Source organism: Mobula birostris, chromosome 20 (genome assembly GCF_030028105.1).
Source record: "Mobula birostris isolate sMobBir1 chromosome 20, sMobBir1.hap1, whole genome shotgun sequence".
Classification (NCBI taxonomy): domain Eukaryota; kingdom Metazoa; phylum Chordata; class Chondrichthyes; order Myliobatiformes; family Myliobatidae; genus Mobula; species Mobula birostris.
Genome location: NC_092389.1, coordinates 6,455,844 through 6,471,635, shown reverse-complemented (window position 1 = coordinate 6,471,635; position 15,792 = coordinate 6,455,844). Strand labels below are relative to the sequence as shown.

At 40.7% G+C, this 15,792-nt stretch overlaps 1 protein-coding gene across 2 annotated transcripts in view; it reads left to right on the top strand.

Moving 5' to 3' along the window:
* ttc12 (tetratricopeptide repeat domain 12) overlaps nt 1-14,609 on the top strand; it is a 37,024-nt gene extending 22,415 nt beyond the window's left edge. Inside the window, exons 14-21 of one of the 2 annotated variants that reach the window (XM_072283910.1) lie at nt 313-376; nt 584-718; nt 3,363-3,467; nt 5,219-5,287; nt 5,421-5,522; nt 11,016-11,115; nt 11,765-11,990; nt 13,051-14,609. In XM_072283910.1, the coding sequence (XP_072140011.1) occupies nt 313-376; nt 584-718; nt 3,363-3,467; nt 5,219-5,287; nt 5,421-5,522; nt 11,016-11,115; nt 11,765-11,990; nt 13,051-13,120 (871 nt within the window). In that variant the 3' untranslated portion in view covers nt 13,121-14,609. The remainder of the gene's footprint in view (nt 1-312; nt 377-583; nt 719-3,362; nt 3,468-5,218; nt 5,288-5,420; nt 5,523-11,015; nt 11,116-11,764; nt 11,991-13,050) is intronic. The other variant, XM_072283911.1, reaches the window with a different exon arrangement.
* The last annotated feature ends 1,183 nt before the right edge of the window (nt 14,610-15,792 follow it).

Sequence of the window (15,792 nt, the reverse complement as noted above, 5' to 3'; positions counted from 1 at the left end):
TTTCTGTCCATGACCACCTCTACGCCATAATAAGGCCAAATGGAGGTTGGAGGAGCAACACCTCATTCCTTCTTGATAGTCTCAAACCTGCTGGCATGGACATTGATTTTTCCAACTTATAGTAGTCACTCCCCTCTGTTTTCCCCCTTTCTCCTTTATTTTTCTCAAAAGCCATTAAATTGGGATCATTAAAAATAAGTCTGATCTACTGTCCAGATTTGAAAAACATATATAGGCATAAACATTCAAATTTGTTCACTAAAATTGTGAACATTTTTATGATTTTAACATCTTTATTTTCTTCCCCATTAGGTTTAGGAAAAATATTCAGGAAGATTTTGCAACTCATGTAATACCGTCATTTGAAATTCTCCTGGTAAGGAACTGATTCGTACCTAAGTGTTCTCTGCATCTGTGGAAGTGGGTGGTTTGAAAGGATTGTATGGCCTATGCATGCGTCTTTACCTTACATTGCATGTTATTATTAAAGCTTGGCATAATAACATCTTCTATTTTTATATTTCAAATATTTAGTTTGATATTTCTAATGCATATTTTAACTTTGCTGCTTGAAACATTGCAGAAAAACTTGAAGTTGGCGAATAGGCAGATCCTTCCACAGTGCATTTCAATCATAGGAAACATCGTGTCTGATAAGATCATTTCAGGGAGAGTAGCAGGAAGAGTTGAGTTTTGGGAGTCTTGTCTAATCTGCATTGTAAGTTGCCGAAGAATATGCTTCCTTTCTTTTGCACTCACCATTGTGTATACCGTTTACTTTGTGAGTTTCATTACACACTGTGTATATGACAAACTAATTTAACCCAATATAATTTACTTGCAATATACAATTTCCAGTGCCAGTGTCTGTTTAGTAAGTACAGGTGCACATTCCTTTATCCGAAATTCTGAAATCCAAAAAGCTCCGAAAGCAGAAGTTTTTTTCGCCAACAGCTGACGTCACTCAGGTGTGACGTGGCAGCACTAGCAGAGGCCGTCAGACGTCAGTTGTGGCTCAGCGCTCGTACTGGTTACACGTGCATTTGCTGTTCGCTGATATTTTGTGTTCACTGTTGACTTTGTGTTTAATTTCACTGTGAAAATGTCAAAAAGAGCTGCAGATACCCCTATGGGTAACAATGAGAAAAAGAGAAGGAATCTTCTTCATCAATAACGCAGAAAGTGGAGTTATTGCAGAAGCTTGATCGTCCTGTGTCTTACTGAAGAAAATAGTGTTGGAACTACCACTGTATATGATTTAAATAAACAGAAAGACAAGTTACTTAAGTTTTATAGTGACAGTGACGTTCTACATTTATTCCAATAAGTCATTTACCATGTGTTTGATCCGGTTCGTTTGAAGCTGTATATTTTTGTTTTTTTGAATGTTTTTGTTGGAAATAAAATTTTTTCTTGTCATTATTCCCTAAACAATACAGTATAACAACTATTTACATAGCATTTACATTGTATTAGGTATTATAAGTAATCTAGAGATGATTTAAAGTATACGGGAGGATGTGCGTAGGTTTGGTGTGCCGCAGGGTCCTAAAGTCCTATTCAATGAGACAGGTTAAGTAAGGGACTTGAGCATACGTGATTTTTGGTATGGGGGGGGGGCTGAAATCCGAAAAATTTTGAATTCCGAAATGCAACTGGCCCCAAGGATTTCAGATAAGGGATTGTGGACCTGTACCCCTTTTCAGGAAACAACTTTTCTCATCATCAGACATAAACAGTGAGCTGTTTTCAGTGACTTTGTATTTTGTATTTATTTTACATGGGGAAATCAGTCAGTGGAATATTTCATATCTTTATTTGTACCCATTTGTAATGATTTGCTTCGTACCTTATCCCTCATTATTCACGAGGGATAATGGGGCAGTCTTCACATGGATGATTTAAAAAAAAACATAAGCTCCCTCTCATTCGGTACACTTAGAAAGTGTGTTTTGAGAACCTGGTGGTTGTCCTTTGTATCTGACGATGACAGGAAACCTGTGCGGGAGAGTTTTTAAAGTGGAAAAGCCATTGCACTGGGTAGTTCCACTCTCTTGACCTCAGAAGTCCAGATCCAGTGTCCCAATTGGGATCTTCCTTGGTTGCAGTGGATGACCATGACTTCTGTGCCTCATAACGCCCTTCGTTTCCAACGAAGCTTTGCAGAACAGCCTTCCTTGCTGATGGATCTCACTGTAGATCTCATCCGTTCAGTCCGCTGGGGCTGACCTTGCATGCTAGGACAGGCATGTCCCTATCTCTCTGGGGTATAAGCCCCTCCGGCTACCCTCACCTTGTTTAGCCCGCCTGTCGAAGCGGTGTGCTAGGGTGGGGTTACTGTCGCATGCATCAGCTACTTGGAACCACAGATGAGAGCCGAGTGTCCAGTGGGGACTAAAGGTGAGTGAGCTGCCCCAGAATGGACACAACATGTCCTTTCATCAGAGGTGCTACCCCCCTGTGGACACCCCATGCAGCCCATTAAGTGCTGATAAGCATTTTAAAACTTCTATCATTAGAAAGAAAATACTTGTTGATTCATTTTCAGCATTATTATTGGTGAATTAGCACTTTACGATGCTAAACTTGGAATGTGAAGGGCCACACAATGTTTACTGAGGCAGATTGCATGTAGAATACACAAAGCAATGGAAAGTGGATGCTCACCATGTCTGCACACCTCCGTCAAATTGTGTGATATATCTGAATCTGGGAATGCACCTATATGTATACCATTCTTTTAGGAGGTCCCCCCCCCCCCCCCCCAAGTGGAGCTTATTGCCTCTGGAAAATATTTTGGATGGGGTCTGGGGATGACCCAGATAGTAAATCAATGTATAACGAGGACTGAATGTAGCAACAGTATTAAATGGATCACAGGCAGCTGCTTAGTTTATAGGAATTATGTAGTGAATGTCAGCCTTGCAGCCTCTTAATATGGTTCTAGTGAAAATATGGCAGAACCTAATGTGCCACACTGGATCTATGGCTGATGTAAGTGATTGTTTGGATGCACTGTAGTTTTTTGGGTGGGCTAGCCACCTGAAATCAGAAACAACATTGAAGGTTCAGGAGAATTTTATGAAATGTGTTGCAAGAAAGTTAACAGAAATCTTAGGTATTATTGCATAAAGTCGGTGATTGGTCCAGTTAAAAGAATGGTTTTGAGATCCAGTGATCCTTATTCAGTCATGGTAATTCTTTAAGTTATACGGTTATACAAGGACACATGGGATTTCATATTGCTCTGACATTATACTGCATTAACTTCTAAACCTATATTTTATGTATTGATTTCTGTTGCATCTCAAGAATTTAATGATCACCCAATATTTAGTAAGAATGTCTTTCAATTCACATAGGATGAGTCTATAATGCTAATTACCATGGCCGAGTACAGAGAAATCCTATATACTCTTCTGGGCCTGATGATAAACTTATCGATGGAACAATGCACCACCATTCAGGTAGGAAATTAATGACATTAATTGCAAGAGTTCTTCTTTGAAGCACCATTTATATCTTTAATTTTTCCCTTTGATTTAGAAGGTCTTTCAGCCCATCAAGTCCTCATTGTTGGAGCAATCCCATGAGTCCCATTATCTTATTTATTATAACCTATTATCTCACATTAAAGACCCTTGAACCTCCTGCCACACATCAATACAAGGGGCAATTCACAGTAGTCAGTTAACTTGGGAGGAGCCCAGAGTCCCCAAAGATAATTGGTGTTCACAGGAAGAAAGTGCATATTTGACCTAGAGAGCACCTGAGGTCAGAACTGAAACTGGGTTGGTGGAATTGTGAGATAGCAGCTCTTCTGGCTGTGCCAACATGCAGCACCGCTATGTTCTGCCGCACCAGATTTTCTCTGAAGGCAGTAGTAGTATGGTTCCTGTTCCTACTCTATGCCTCTGCACTTATAGTCTTGGCAAACCTTTCAGCCCAAAAGAGTCAAGAGTGGCCATATCTATCAACATCTAATAGTCACTTAATATAATTTCTTGCAAGAATTATTATACAGTGGTGCATAATGAGAATAAGCTGAGAATTGCACATTCACCATTTATTAGAAATTGAATGAGTGGTTACTTTGATGATTATTGGAGTCTTTAAATTTTACTTACAGCAAAACTAACAGCTTACTGCCCAGTGATTAGTTAGTAAATAAGCCTAAATTTTGATATAACTACCAGAACGAAAAATCTGTAGACATAAAAGAAAATCTGTAAAATTTACTATGGAAAACCTTTAAATCATTACCATATATTGACAAAAGCACTAATTGCAAAGCTACAGCCTGACTAAGTTAATACATTAAGAAACAATGCTGGAAATATGAAAACATTTCCACATTTCATCTAAATATCACATTGCTTCTTAATATTCTGTGGCTATAAAAAGTATTCACCCCACCTTGGGAGTTTTCATATTTTATTGTTTTACAACATTTAATCACAGTGGATTTAATTTGGCTCTTTTTGGCATTGATCAACAGAAAAAGTCTCTTTTGTGTCAGAGTGAAAACAAATCTCTACAAAGTGATTTAAATAAATTACAAATATAAAACACAAAATAATTGATTGCATAAGTATTCACCCCCTTTAATATGACACACCAAATAATCATTGGTGCAGGCAATTGGTTTGAGAAATCACATAATTAGTTAAATGGAGTTCACCGTGGATGTTGAGCCAGCTGTCCATGTGATATGTAAGCCAGTACACAAGCCAGGACAGTATGATATGGAGAGCAAACTGTCCCCCATGTAGCAGGCTCCCCCTCTCCATGCATTTGATGAATCCAAAGGAACAGAGAGATCGATACAGTTTGGTACCAACGGCGTCACAAGAGTTACCAGTCGGTGTTGAACTCAATGTAGGACTGCCTTGGGGACTCCAGCTCCAGACTTTTTCTTCGAGATTTACTCCCGAAGCCTTTCCCTTGAGTGGGTATAGCCACATGGCAGCAGAGGTACTGTACTAATAAGAACTAGCAGCATTCATGGAGAGAGAAACAGAATTAACATTTTGAGTTGATAAATTCCTTTAATTTAATATTTTAAATTATGGAAAGTAGGAAGTAGTTGTTTATATTTGTGATATTATTCTGTGATCACAGCTCAACTGGTTGGAGGGGAATCTGAAAATTGGGGCAAAGCTGTATAGTTTATCATGTCTCATTTTTCCAACCTTATTTTCTGTCCATGTATCGTAAGGTAAAAGCTCCAGATATTACAGAAAGATGCATCTCCCTACTTGCCAGCACGGATGGAGGGATTCTAACAGTAAGTGTCATCACCAAGTAACTGTTTAACCGAATTTATGTCTGTGAGGTCTAGGTGACTCAAGATTTGGTCTAATGTATAATTTGTTTCATGCTACGATGCTTTGCAATTCAATCACTTTTGTATTTTTCAGAGAGCAGCAGGGCTTCTGAGTCATGTGCTCCCTCAGTCTGATGAAGTAGTAGAAACAGCAGTGAAAGCAGGAATGGTGAAGAAAATGCTCACATTTATAAAAGTAAGAAGCACGGATGTTCAGCATTTAGTGTACTGCATAACTCTTTAATAATACTGCATTGGGGTAGGAATATAAACTAGGCCACTTGTACTAATCGTGCAACATAGTACCTACTGCAAATTTCAATTGAGCAGAATGAGGAGCTGCTATTATAATGCACATTTACCACATATAATTGAGCACCAGTTCCTGCTTCATTAACTCCTGGTCTGTATCAGTGCCTTAATTCTTCTTCAGCTGAGCATGTGCTTTTCTTGGTAATGGGAGACAAATTAAAATAAAGTAAGCACCACATAGGAAAACTCATAGGAACTCAGCAGGTCGGGCAGCATCTTTGGAAGGAAATGGATGGTGGAAGTTTCATGTTGAGTCCCTTCAACAAGACTAGAAAGAAAAAGGGGGAAATAGCCAGTATAAAAAGGGGTGGAGCAAGAGCTGGTGAGTGATAGGTGGATTTAGGTGTGGGGTGTGATAGGCAGGTGAGGGAGGGAGGAGAGTGGAGATGATACAAGAAGCTGGGAGCTGGTAGGTGGAAGTGACAAAGGGCTGGATAAATTGGAATCCGATCGGAAAGGACGGTGAGCTATGGAATAAAGGGAAGCAGATGAGGAGGGGTAATGTGTGGGTGATGGCCAAATTGAAAAGCTGGGGAAGGAAAGTGATGGGGTGAAAGGGGCTGGAGATATAAGTGAAAAAGGAGCAGAGGGGAGTAATTACTTGAAGTCAAATAAATAGATGTTTATGCCAGTAGGATGGAGACTACCAAGATGGAATATGAGGTACAGTTCCTCTAATCTACATCTAGCCTCAGCTTGACAGCCATGTCAGTGTGGGAATGGGAAATTGAATAAAAATAGCTGACCAATTTTATTCCATTTACTGTTCCAGCTAGGATCTCCTGGTGTCCAGCCAATATCCTGTGCTGGTGGGAAGTGTCGATGTAGTCAGTGGAGGAAAAACTTGTTTTTGTGATAGACTGAGTTGTATACACAATTCTTTTTGTAGTTTCTTGTGGTATTGTGTTGACGTATGTTTTTTGCAGTTGCCATATCAAGCTGTGATGCATTAGGATAGGTTGTTTTTGGTGGTGTATCTGTAAAAATTAGTGAGGGTCTTCAGGGACATGTCAAATTTCCTTAGTCTTCTGAGGAAATAGAGACATTACTGTGCTTTTTTGACCATAGTTTCTATGGGGTTGGTCCAGGGCAAGCTATTACACTTACGATATTTACACTTAGGAACCATCTCCACCTCAGTACCATTAATAGAGACAGGTGCACATGCTCTGCCTTGCTTCCTGAAGACAATGACAAGCTATTTGGTTTTGTTGACATTGAGGGAATGCCTGGTGACTTGACACCATGCCACTAGCCTGTCAATCTCCTTTGCTATTCTTCCTGTACTCTGTCTCTGGCGGTTTGATCGAGGGACGACTCCGCAAGCGTGTGGACGTCAGCAAGTTAGACTGGCGCGAAGAGTTTAAAAGGAGCCAGATTTTTCTTCAGCGGTTTGATCGAGGGACGACTGCGCAAGCGCGTGGACGTCAGCGAGTTAGATGAGCGGGAAGATTTATAAAGAAGACAGCTTTACAGAGCAGGTGTCAGAGAGGAGGGAGACAGAGTAGGGGGGCTTTGGTAGTAACTGGTCGAGGACGTAGGTTATCTGTGAAGAACAGAAACAGGAAGTATGGGTGTCAGATGTGGGAAGTCTGGGAGACTCCCAGCCTCCCAGAAGGCCACATCTGCTCCAAGTGCGTCAAGCTCCAGCTCCTTAGGGACCAGGTTCGGCTGTCACCCTTAACAATAAGTACTCCTGTTTGAATACTGTTAGGGGGGACGGCTTACCTAGGGGAAACAACGGTGGCCGCGCCTCTGACACAGAGTCTGGCCCTGTGGCTCAGAAGGGTAGGGAAAGAAAGAAAAGGCAGCGGTGATAGGGGACTCTATAGTTAGGGGGTCAGAGAGGCAATTCTGTGGACACAAGAAAGAAACGTAGATGGTAGTTTGCCTCTCAGGTGCCAGTGTCCAGGATGTTTCTGATCGCGTCCACGATATCCTGAAGTGGGGTGGTGAACAGCCAGAGGTCGTGGTACATATTGGTACCAACGACATAGGTAGGAAAAGGGAGGAGGTCCTGAAGTTAGGAAGGAAGTTGAGAAGCAGGACCTCAAAGGTAGTAATCTCGGGATTACTGCCTGTGCCACGCGACAGTGAGTATAGGAATAGAATGAGCTGCAGGATAGATGCGTGGCTGAGGGATTGGAGTGGGGGCAGGGATTCAGATTTCTGGATCATTGGGACCTCTTTTAGGGCAGGCGTGACCTGTACAAAAAGGACAGGTTGCACTTGAATCAATTGGCAGGGAGGTTTGCTAAGGCTATTGGGGAAAGTTTAAACTAGAATTGCTGGGGGGATGTGGGAACCAAACTGAAGAGGTGGAGGAAGGGGCTGTTGGCTCACAAATAGAGAAAGCTTAAAGACAGTGTGAGAGGGAGGATAGACAAGTGATAGAGAAGGGATGCGCTCAGACTGATGGTTTGAGATGTGTCTATTTTAATGCAAGAAGCATGATGAACAAAGTGGATGAGCTTAGGGTGTGGATCAGTACTTGGAGCTGTGATGTTGTGGCAATTACAGAGACTTGGATGATTCAGGAGCAGGAATGGTTACTTCGAGTGCCAGGCTTTAGATGTTTCAGAAAGGACAGGGAGGGTGGCAAAAGAGGTGGGGGTGTGTCATGGCTGCAGAATAGGAGTAAGTCATAGGATTGTCTACTGAGTTTCTGAGGATGGAAGTTAGAAACAGGAAGGGGTCAATAACTCTACTGGGTGTCTTTTATAGACCACCCAATAATACAGGGACATCGAGGAGCAGATAGGGAGACAGATCCTGGAAAGGTGTGATAATAACAGGGCTGTCACAGTGGGAGATTTTAATTTCCCAAATATTGATTGGCATCTCCCTAGAGCAAGGGTTTAGATGGGGTGGAGTTCGTTCGGTGTGTTCACGAAGGTTTCCTGACACAATATGTAAATAAGCCTACAAGAGGAGAGGCTGTACTTGATCTGGTATTGGGAAATGAATCTGGTCAGGTGTCAGGTCTCTCAGTGGGAGAGCATTTTAGAGATAGTGATCACAATTCTATCTCCTTTACCATAGCGTTGGAGAGGGATAGAAAGCATTTAATTGGATTAAGGGGAAATATGAAGCTATCAGGCAGGAACTTGGAAGCGTAAATTGGGAACAGATGTTCTCAGGGAAATGTATGGCAGAAATGTGGCAAGTATTCATGGGATATTTGCATGGCATTCTGCATAGGTACATTCCAAAGGAAAGGATGGTAGGGTACAGGAACCGTGGTGTACAAAGGCTGTTGAAAATCTATTCAAGAAAAGAAAAGCTTACAAAAGGTTCAAAAAAACTAGGTAATGATAGAGATCTAGAAGATTGTAAGGCTAGCAGGAAGGAGCTTAAGAATGAAATTAGGAGAGCCAGAAGGGGCCATGAGAAGGCATTGGCGGAGAATATTAAGGAAAACCCCAAGGCATTCTACAAGTATGTGAAGAGCAAGAGGATAAGACGTGAGAGAATAGGACCAATCAAGTGTGACAGTGGAAAAGTGTGTATGGAACTGGATGAGATAGCAGAGATACTTAATACTTTGCTTCAATATTCAGCACAGAAAAGGATCTTGGTGATTGTAGGGATGACTTACAGAGGATTGAAAAGATTGAGCACATAGATATTAAGAAAGAGGATGTGCTGGAGCTTTTGGAAAACATCAAGTTGAATAAGTCACCGGGACCGGACGGGATGTACCCCAGGCTACTGTGGAAGGCGAGAGAGAAGATTGCTGAACCTCTGGCAATGATCTTTGCATTATCAATGGGGACGGGAGAGGTTCCGGAGGATTGGAGGGTTGCAGATGTTGTTCCCTTATTCAAGAAAGGGAGTAGAGATAGCCCAGGAAATTATAGACCAGTGAATCTTACTTCAGTAGTTGGAAAGTTGATGGAAAAGATCCTGAGAGGCAGGATTTATGAACATTTGGAGAGGCATAATATGATTAGGAATAGACAGCATGGCTTTGTCAAAGGCAGGTTGTGCCTTACGAGCCTGATTAAATTTTTTGAGGATGTGACTGAACACGTTGATGAAGGTAGAGCAGTAGTTGTAGTGTATACGGATTTCAGCAAGGCATTTGTTAAGGTACCCCATGCAAGGCTTAACTGAGAAAGTAAGAAGGCATGGGATCCAAGGGGACCTTGCTTTGTGGATCCAGAATTGGTTTGCCCACAGAAGGCGAAGAGTGGTTGTAGATGGGTCATATTCTGCATGGAGGTCGGTGACCAGTGGTGTGCCTCAGGGATCTGTTCTGGGACCCCTTCTCTTCGTGATTTTTATAAATGACCTGGATGAGGAAGTGGAGGGATGAGTTAGTAAATTTGCTGATGACACAAAGGTTGGGAGTGTTGTGGATAGTGTGGAGGGCTGTCAGAGGTTACTGCAGGACATTGATAGGATGCAAAACCAGGCTGAGAAGTGGCAGATGGAGTTCAACCCAGATAAGCGTGAGGTGGTTCATTTTGGTAGGTCAAATATGATGTTAGAATATAGTATTAATGGTAAGACTCTTGGCAGCGTGGAGGATCAGAGGGATCTTGGGGTCCGAGTCCATAGGACACTCAAAGCTGCTGCGCAGGTTGACTCTGTGGCGAAGAAGGCATATGGTGCATTGGCCTTCATCAACCATGGGATTGAGTTTAAGAGCCAAGAGGTAATGTTACAGCTATATAGGACTTTGTGCTTAGTTCTGGTCACCTCACTACAGGAAGGATGTGGAAACTATAGAAAGGCTGCAGAGGAGATTTACAAGGATGTTGCCTGGATTGGGGAGCATGCCTTACGAGAATAGGTTGAGTGAATTCGGTCTTTTCTCCATAGAGTGACGGAGGATGAGAGGTGACCTGATAGAGTTGTATAAGATGATGAGGGGCATTGATCATGTGAATAGTCAGAGGCTTTTTCCCAGAGCTGAAATGGCTAGGATAAGAGGGCACAGTTTTAAGGTGCTTGGAAGCAGGTACAGAGGAGATGTCAGGGGTAAGTTTTTTATGCAGAGAGTGGTGCCAGCAACGGTGATGAAGGCGGATATGATAGGGTCTTTTAAGAGACTCCTGAATAGGTACATGGAGCTTAGAAAAATAGAGGGCTATGGGTAACCTTAGGTAATTTCTAAAGTAAGTACATGTTTGGCACAGCATTGTGGGCCAAGGGCCTGTATTGTGCTGTAGGTTTTCTGTGTTTCTATGTTTTTATGTCTCATCTTTATCAATGCCCCTGATTTCACAGACACTGACACTTGGGGGATATGACAAAGAACTGGTATCATGATGAAATATACTTTCAATACGAAATGGAAATAAGACACAAATTTTTGGTCATCTTCTTTAATTTCCATTGTAAATATGTTTATATTTGATTTTTGTTTCAGACAGGGGAGAAGACAACCATACGATATGCCGCAAAGATCTTGGCAATCTGCAGTACTAGAAGTGAAGAAGCTCGAGAAGAGATTGTCAAAAATGATAAAAGTTGTGATGATTAACTTCTTGTTTCATCAATTATTTAGAATTAATTTTTCTAGATAGTTGCTCAGTAGAATGATGACATAGGACTGAAATGTAGTGGAATCTATTTAAATTCATTAATAATTATGCTCTATATCTGATATTTTTCATCATTATTAACAGTTCATGATAATTGATGATAAGCAGTTACTATTCATAAATTATTGCCTGACTGTTTTTAATAACTACCTCTGTCTCTCAAGAAAAATGAAATGAAAACAATGTGCAGGGCAGGGAAAATTAACACCTAAAAGATAAGTACGGCTCAGTATTCAGAATAATATAATTTGTTGTCTAGTAATATTTGGTGATTACAAAATTTATATTTAAGGCCCATGAAAACCATCAATGTCTTTGCTAGCATTGCCACTATGGCAGTGTGCTGCGTAGTAATGATGCTTCCTCGATCTTGAATCCGAAAGCAGTTGCTCTGTAGTTCCTTGTGTATTATAATGTTTTGAGTCAAGACTTGTCTTCACTGCCAGAGCTGATTTAAAATATGTTAGCTTTGGAATGGAGCTGATGATTTTGTTTAATCCTACTGATTTGTTGGTAGTATTTTTAAAAACGCAGATTTTCTGATTTCTCTCTTCTTCCATTATTCCTTGCCCAGAGTTCAGTGTTCTGATGAAGCTGCTGTCTTTGGATGATGAGCAAGTAGTGGGCAATACTGCTGTGTGCCTTTCGCACTGTTTCGAGATCCCAGGAGCTGCTGCATCTCTGCTCAGAACTGACATTGTCAGATTGTTGTTAAAACATGCTGGTGGCGATGCAAAAGAAACCTCCCTCCAACAGAATGCTGCGATTGCCCTAGGTAAACTCTGCTTGGCAGAACCCAGGTAAGATATAACCTTAACCCTCAACAGAAAGACATCAATGGGATTTGTAGTTTAACGCAGTCTGTAGAATAAGTGAAATCAGTAGGAGGTGGTGTCAGAAAACTCTGACTTAGTAACTATTTAAACCTTTCATATTAGAGAATGTAATATGCTTTATTAGTGTTTACTATCCTTTGAATCCAGTAAGTGGAACTTTGCAATTCCATCACGAAAAGTTTACTTTACGTTAGCAATCACAGGAAGAGGCCATTTACCAAAATGGTTTATTATTGACAGGTATTTCCTCCTCTCTTGCTTTAAGCTATAGTACACTCTAACGGTGCCTCACAGAGCACTAATCTATTATATTGCTACCCTCCAGTGCAAACACTTGTACTTCAACAAAGATAGCCATTCAACCTGCCCCACACTCAAGCCCTCACAACAATGAATTGCCTGTGACTCAGTGTGGAAAGGGTTCTGTGAGGGTTGGTGCTGGAGGAGGGATGTAGCCGCTCAGTGCTGAAGTGTGGGGTTTAGGCCTGTACCTTGACTGGCACAGTGAGTGTGGGCAGCACACCCTCCTTGTGTTACCCACTCTCCTTATCCCTCAGTCTCTCTCAACGCCTCCCTTGGGCATGTTTTTAGTTGCTGTCTCCCCTTCTCTTTATCAGGCCACATAGCTCCTTTAAGTTCATAGAGTTAATTATGATGATGACTCAGTGGTGCTCCATTTGCTGAAATTCCTCGATTAGGAAGAATTTTGCAGCCAAAGAAGGAGAGGTGGCGGCAGCAGTTTCTGTCACCTCTTTTAGCTCTGACAGCTATTGTTTCTGGTAATGCATTCTCAGTACTAAATAAGATACCGGTGTATGGAGAGAGTACTGAAGGTTAGAGGTATATGTGTCTGTATTGCTTGAGATGAGCGTCATCTTAAAACCTTTGCTTTTAATCTAACTTTACTAAAAGAGTATAAAGATCCCAGAATTGCTGTTTTCTCGTGAGAAATGCCTGTGATTGAAAATTGGAAAATGAGATTTCTTTCTGCATGTGTGTCTAAAAATTTTCTTATTATACTTAGGCATAAGATTCAGCTCAGCGAGCTACATGGATTGGAAATTCTGATGTCCTGCATGAAGTACATAAAATGAGATAAGAAACCATAGAAGCTGGAATCCAGACCAAAAATTAACTGCCGGAAGAACTGAATGGGTCAAACATCTACTACAGAGGCAGAGTAATGGTCAGCACTTTGGGTCGAGAGGGAAGACAGCCAGTATATAGAAGTGAGAGAGAGAGAGAGAGAGAGAGATGATAAAGGTTATATACTGGCTCTTTTCCCTCTACTCTCTTAGTCCTAATGTAATATCTCAACGTGAAATGCTGATCATCCCCATGAAATGCTACTAGCCACGGCTTGGAGATAAAGTAATCAGTAGTCATTCCTCGTGTGAATTACCTGAAGAGATTTGTCTAAAACATTTACACAAAAAATACAACATTTCAATTCCAGAATTTCTAAAAAGAATTTTAAAACTAATTTATTTCTGATATATTTTATCCCATTTATTATATTCTAGCCCTGTGCTTCATTCTCTTTCCCTACAGCTGGCTTTAATGATATATTGAATTTATTTGTGCTGTTCATTTCAATCTTTCTTGATAATTTAATTCCACAAATCTCGCTAAATGTTTAATGCTATTTTACCACAAGTTAATCCATTTAAAATAAGATTTACAGTTCCATCAGAAAGGGAAAAAAAAATTATATATTCAGAATAGCATGTTAGGATTTGAAACACTGTTGAAACGAAGTGCCGAGGTCCAGATCTGTATAGATTAATGGCCTCTGACTGGTTCTAAGTCCTCTACTCTCAGGATTTTTTAAGGTTATAAAGGTTGCACATGTGAAGTTGAATCTTTGTGTTTCTTAGCTTTTACATATTGGAAGACATTTTGCAAACTATTTGTCATTTCTTTTGGTTTTCATCTCAATTCAAAAGTTGATTTTTTTCCCTCAGGGGTAACTGTTCAGACAAAAAAAAAAATTCTTTGTGTAACTAGCTAATTCAATAAATGTTCTGAAAGTGCTATTTGAGATAGTTTGTATGTGCACAAGTATATGGTCTATAGTTCATGTTCAAAAATACCGCAGGTGATAAAGTGTTCCTCTGCTGTGATTACTTTTTAAGAAAACCGTCACAGTTGTTATGTAGGCGAACAAGGCCATTCTTTTTCCTCAGAAAAATCCCAAAAAAACCAAACAAACATTAAATGACCATTTATTTTTGGTGATGATACTCAAAGGAGTATAGTTAGCTAGGACCACAAAAGCACTCAGTACAATTTTCAAATAATGGCTTTTATGAGCTTTATTTCACCTCTCTGAATTGGCTTGAAGGCATTGGTTTGACATTGGATGTGAAGGGCTGCAGCTGGGGTAGCTCCCCCCAGTACCATCCTGCCCTCCAGAGGTAACTTGGCACAGAGCTTCATTCAAGCAGTTTGGAATAGATCAGGAATGTTCTTGCTTTATCTCCTACTTGTATAACCAAGTATGCTAGTGAGGATGGTGTGTTTGTAACAAGACACAGAATTAAAAATCAGAATTTTAAAGGTTGGATCGTCCTTGATAGTAAATAATGATCTGCCAAAGTAAATCATTTATTGATTGTCTGTAGTCTGCCTTGCTGCTGTTGAATATGAGCCCAACACTGATTGCTGTAATCATCATATCAGTTCATTCTCAGCAAAACACAAGGGCCTTGAATATGCAATTATAGAATTATGTGTTTGCTTGTTATATAAAAATGAGGAAAATCTTCAAATTCAAAGTCCCCTTTGAAGCTAATAATAATTGTAATGTATCAAGCTGATTAGCTGCAGTTTATGCTGGTAGGAAACATACTAGAATTTGCCTCAGCGACTGTACATTTTACCCGTGGCACCTCAATCCCAGACAGACAAGGTATTCATTTCTGTGACTGGTGAATTAGGTTAAGACCGTTTCAGCCAAATAGTTCAGCACCAAGAAACTCATTACTGTTTTTCAAATTGCCAGCATGTAAATTTGCACCTCCACCCTGATGAGAATTAATTGCTCTTAACTTGGAAGTAAAGGCTACACAAAAAATTGTCTGTTTCTTTAAAAGGTTTTAACTTTCACTTGATTTCTTTGAGACTTTCAGTGATGCTTCCACCTCGTATCTGCCCATTTTTATGCACAAACTGGTGGTGAATTGAACATTTGAAGTAGGCCCCAGGAACAAAGGTCCTGGCGTCATAAATTCACAATTATACAGCAGAGAAGTGGATCGTTCTTGTTCACTGTCTCCAAGATGACTGTCAAGTAGCTATCTATACTAGCACTGCTTACCAGTATTTGGTCTGGAATAATCTAGTGATTCAAGTACTCCTTGTGAGATTTTCTTCTAAACTCGCAAATTTCTACAGCTGTACTGTGGAGAGCATTGTAATTGGCTGCATCACTGTCTGGTATGGGTGAGGGAGGGGGCTACTACATAGGATCAAAGTAAGCTGCAGAGAGTTCTAAACTTCGTTAGCTCCATTGTGGGCACTAGTCTCCATGGTATCCAGGGCACTTCCAGTCAACATGGCATCTGTGTACAACACTCCTTTGGTCGACATCTTCTGTATAAACTACAAAACTGTTTTTCATCTTGAATGTGTTTTTGGAACTGTTAGGGCCTGCATTTTCTGCTTTGAAGATCTATTGAGTGATCCAGCACTTTGCTGTCTCCAAGAAGATTCTGGGAAGCAGCGAGCGCGAACCTTGAGGCGAACAAACCAATATTTTGACTCC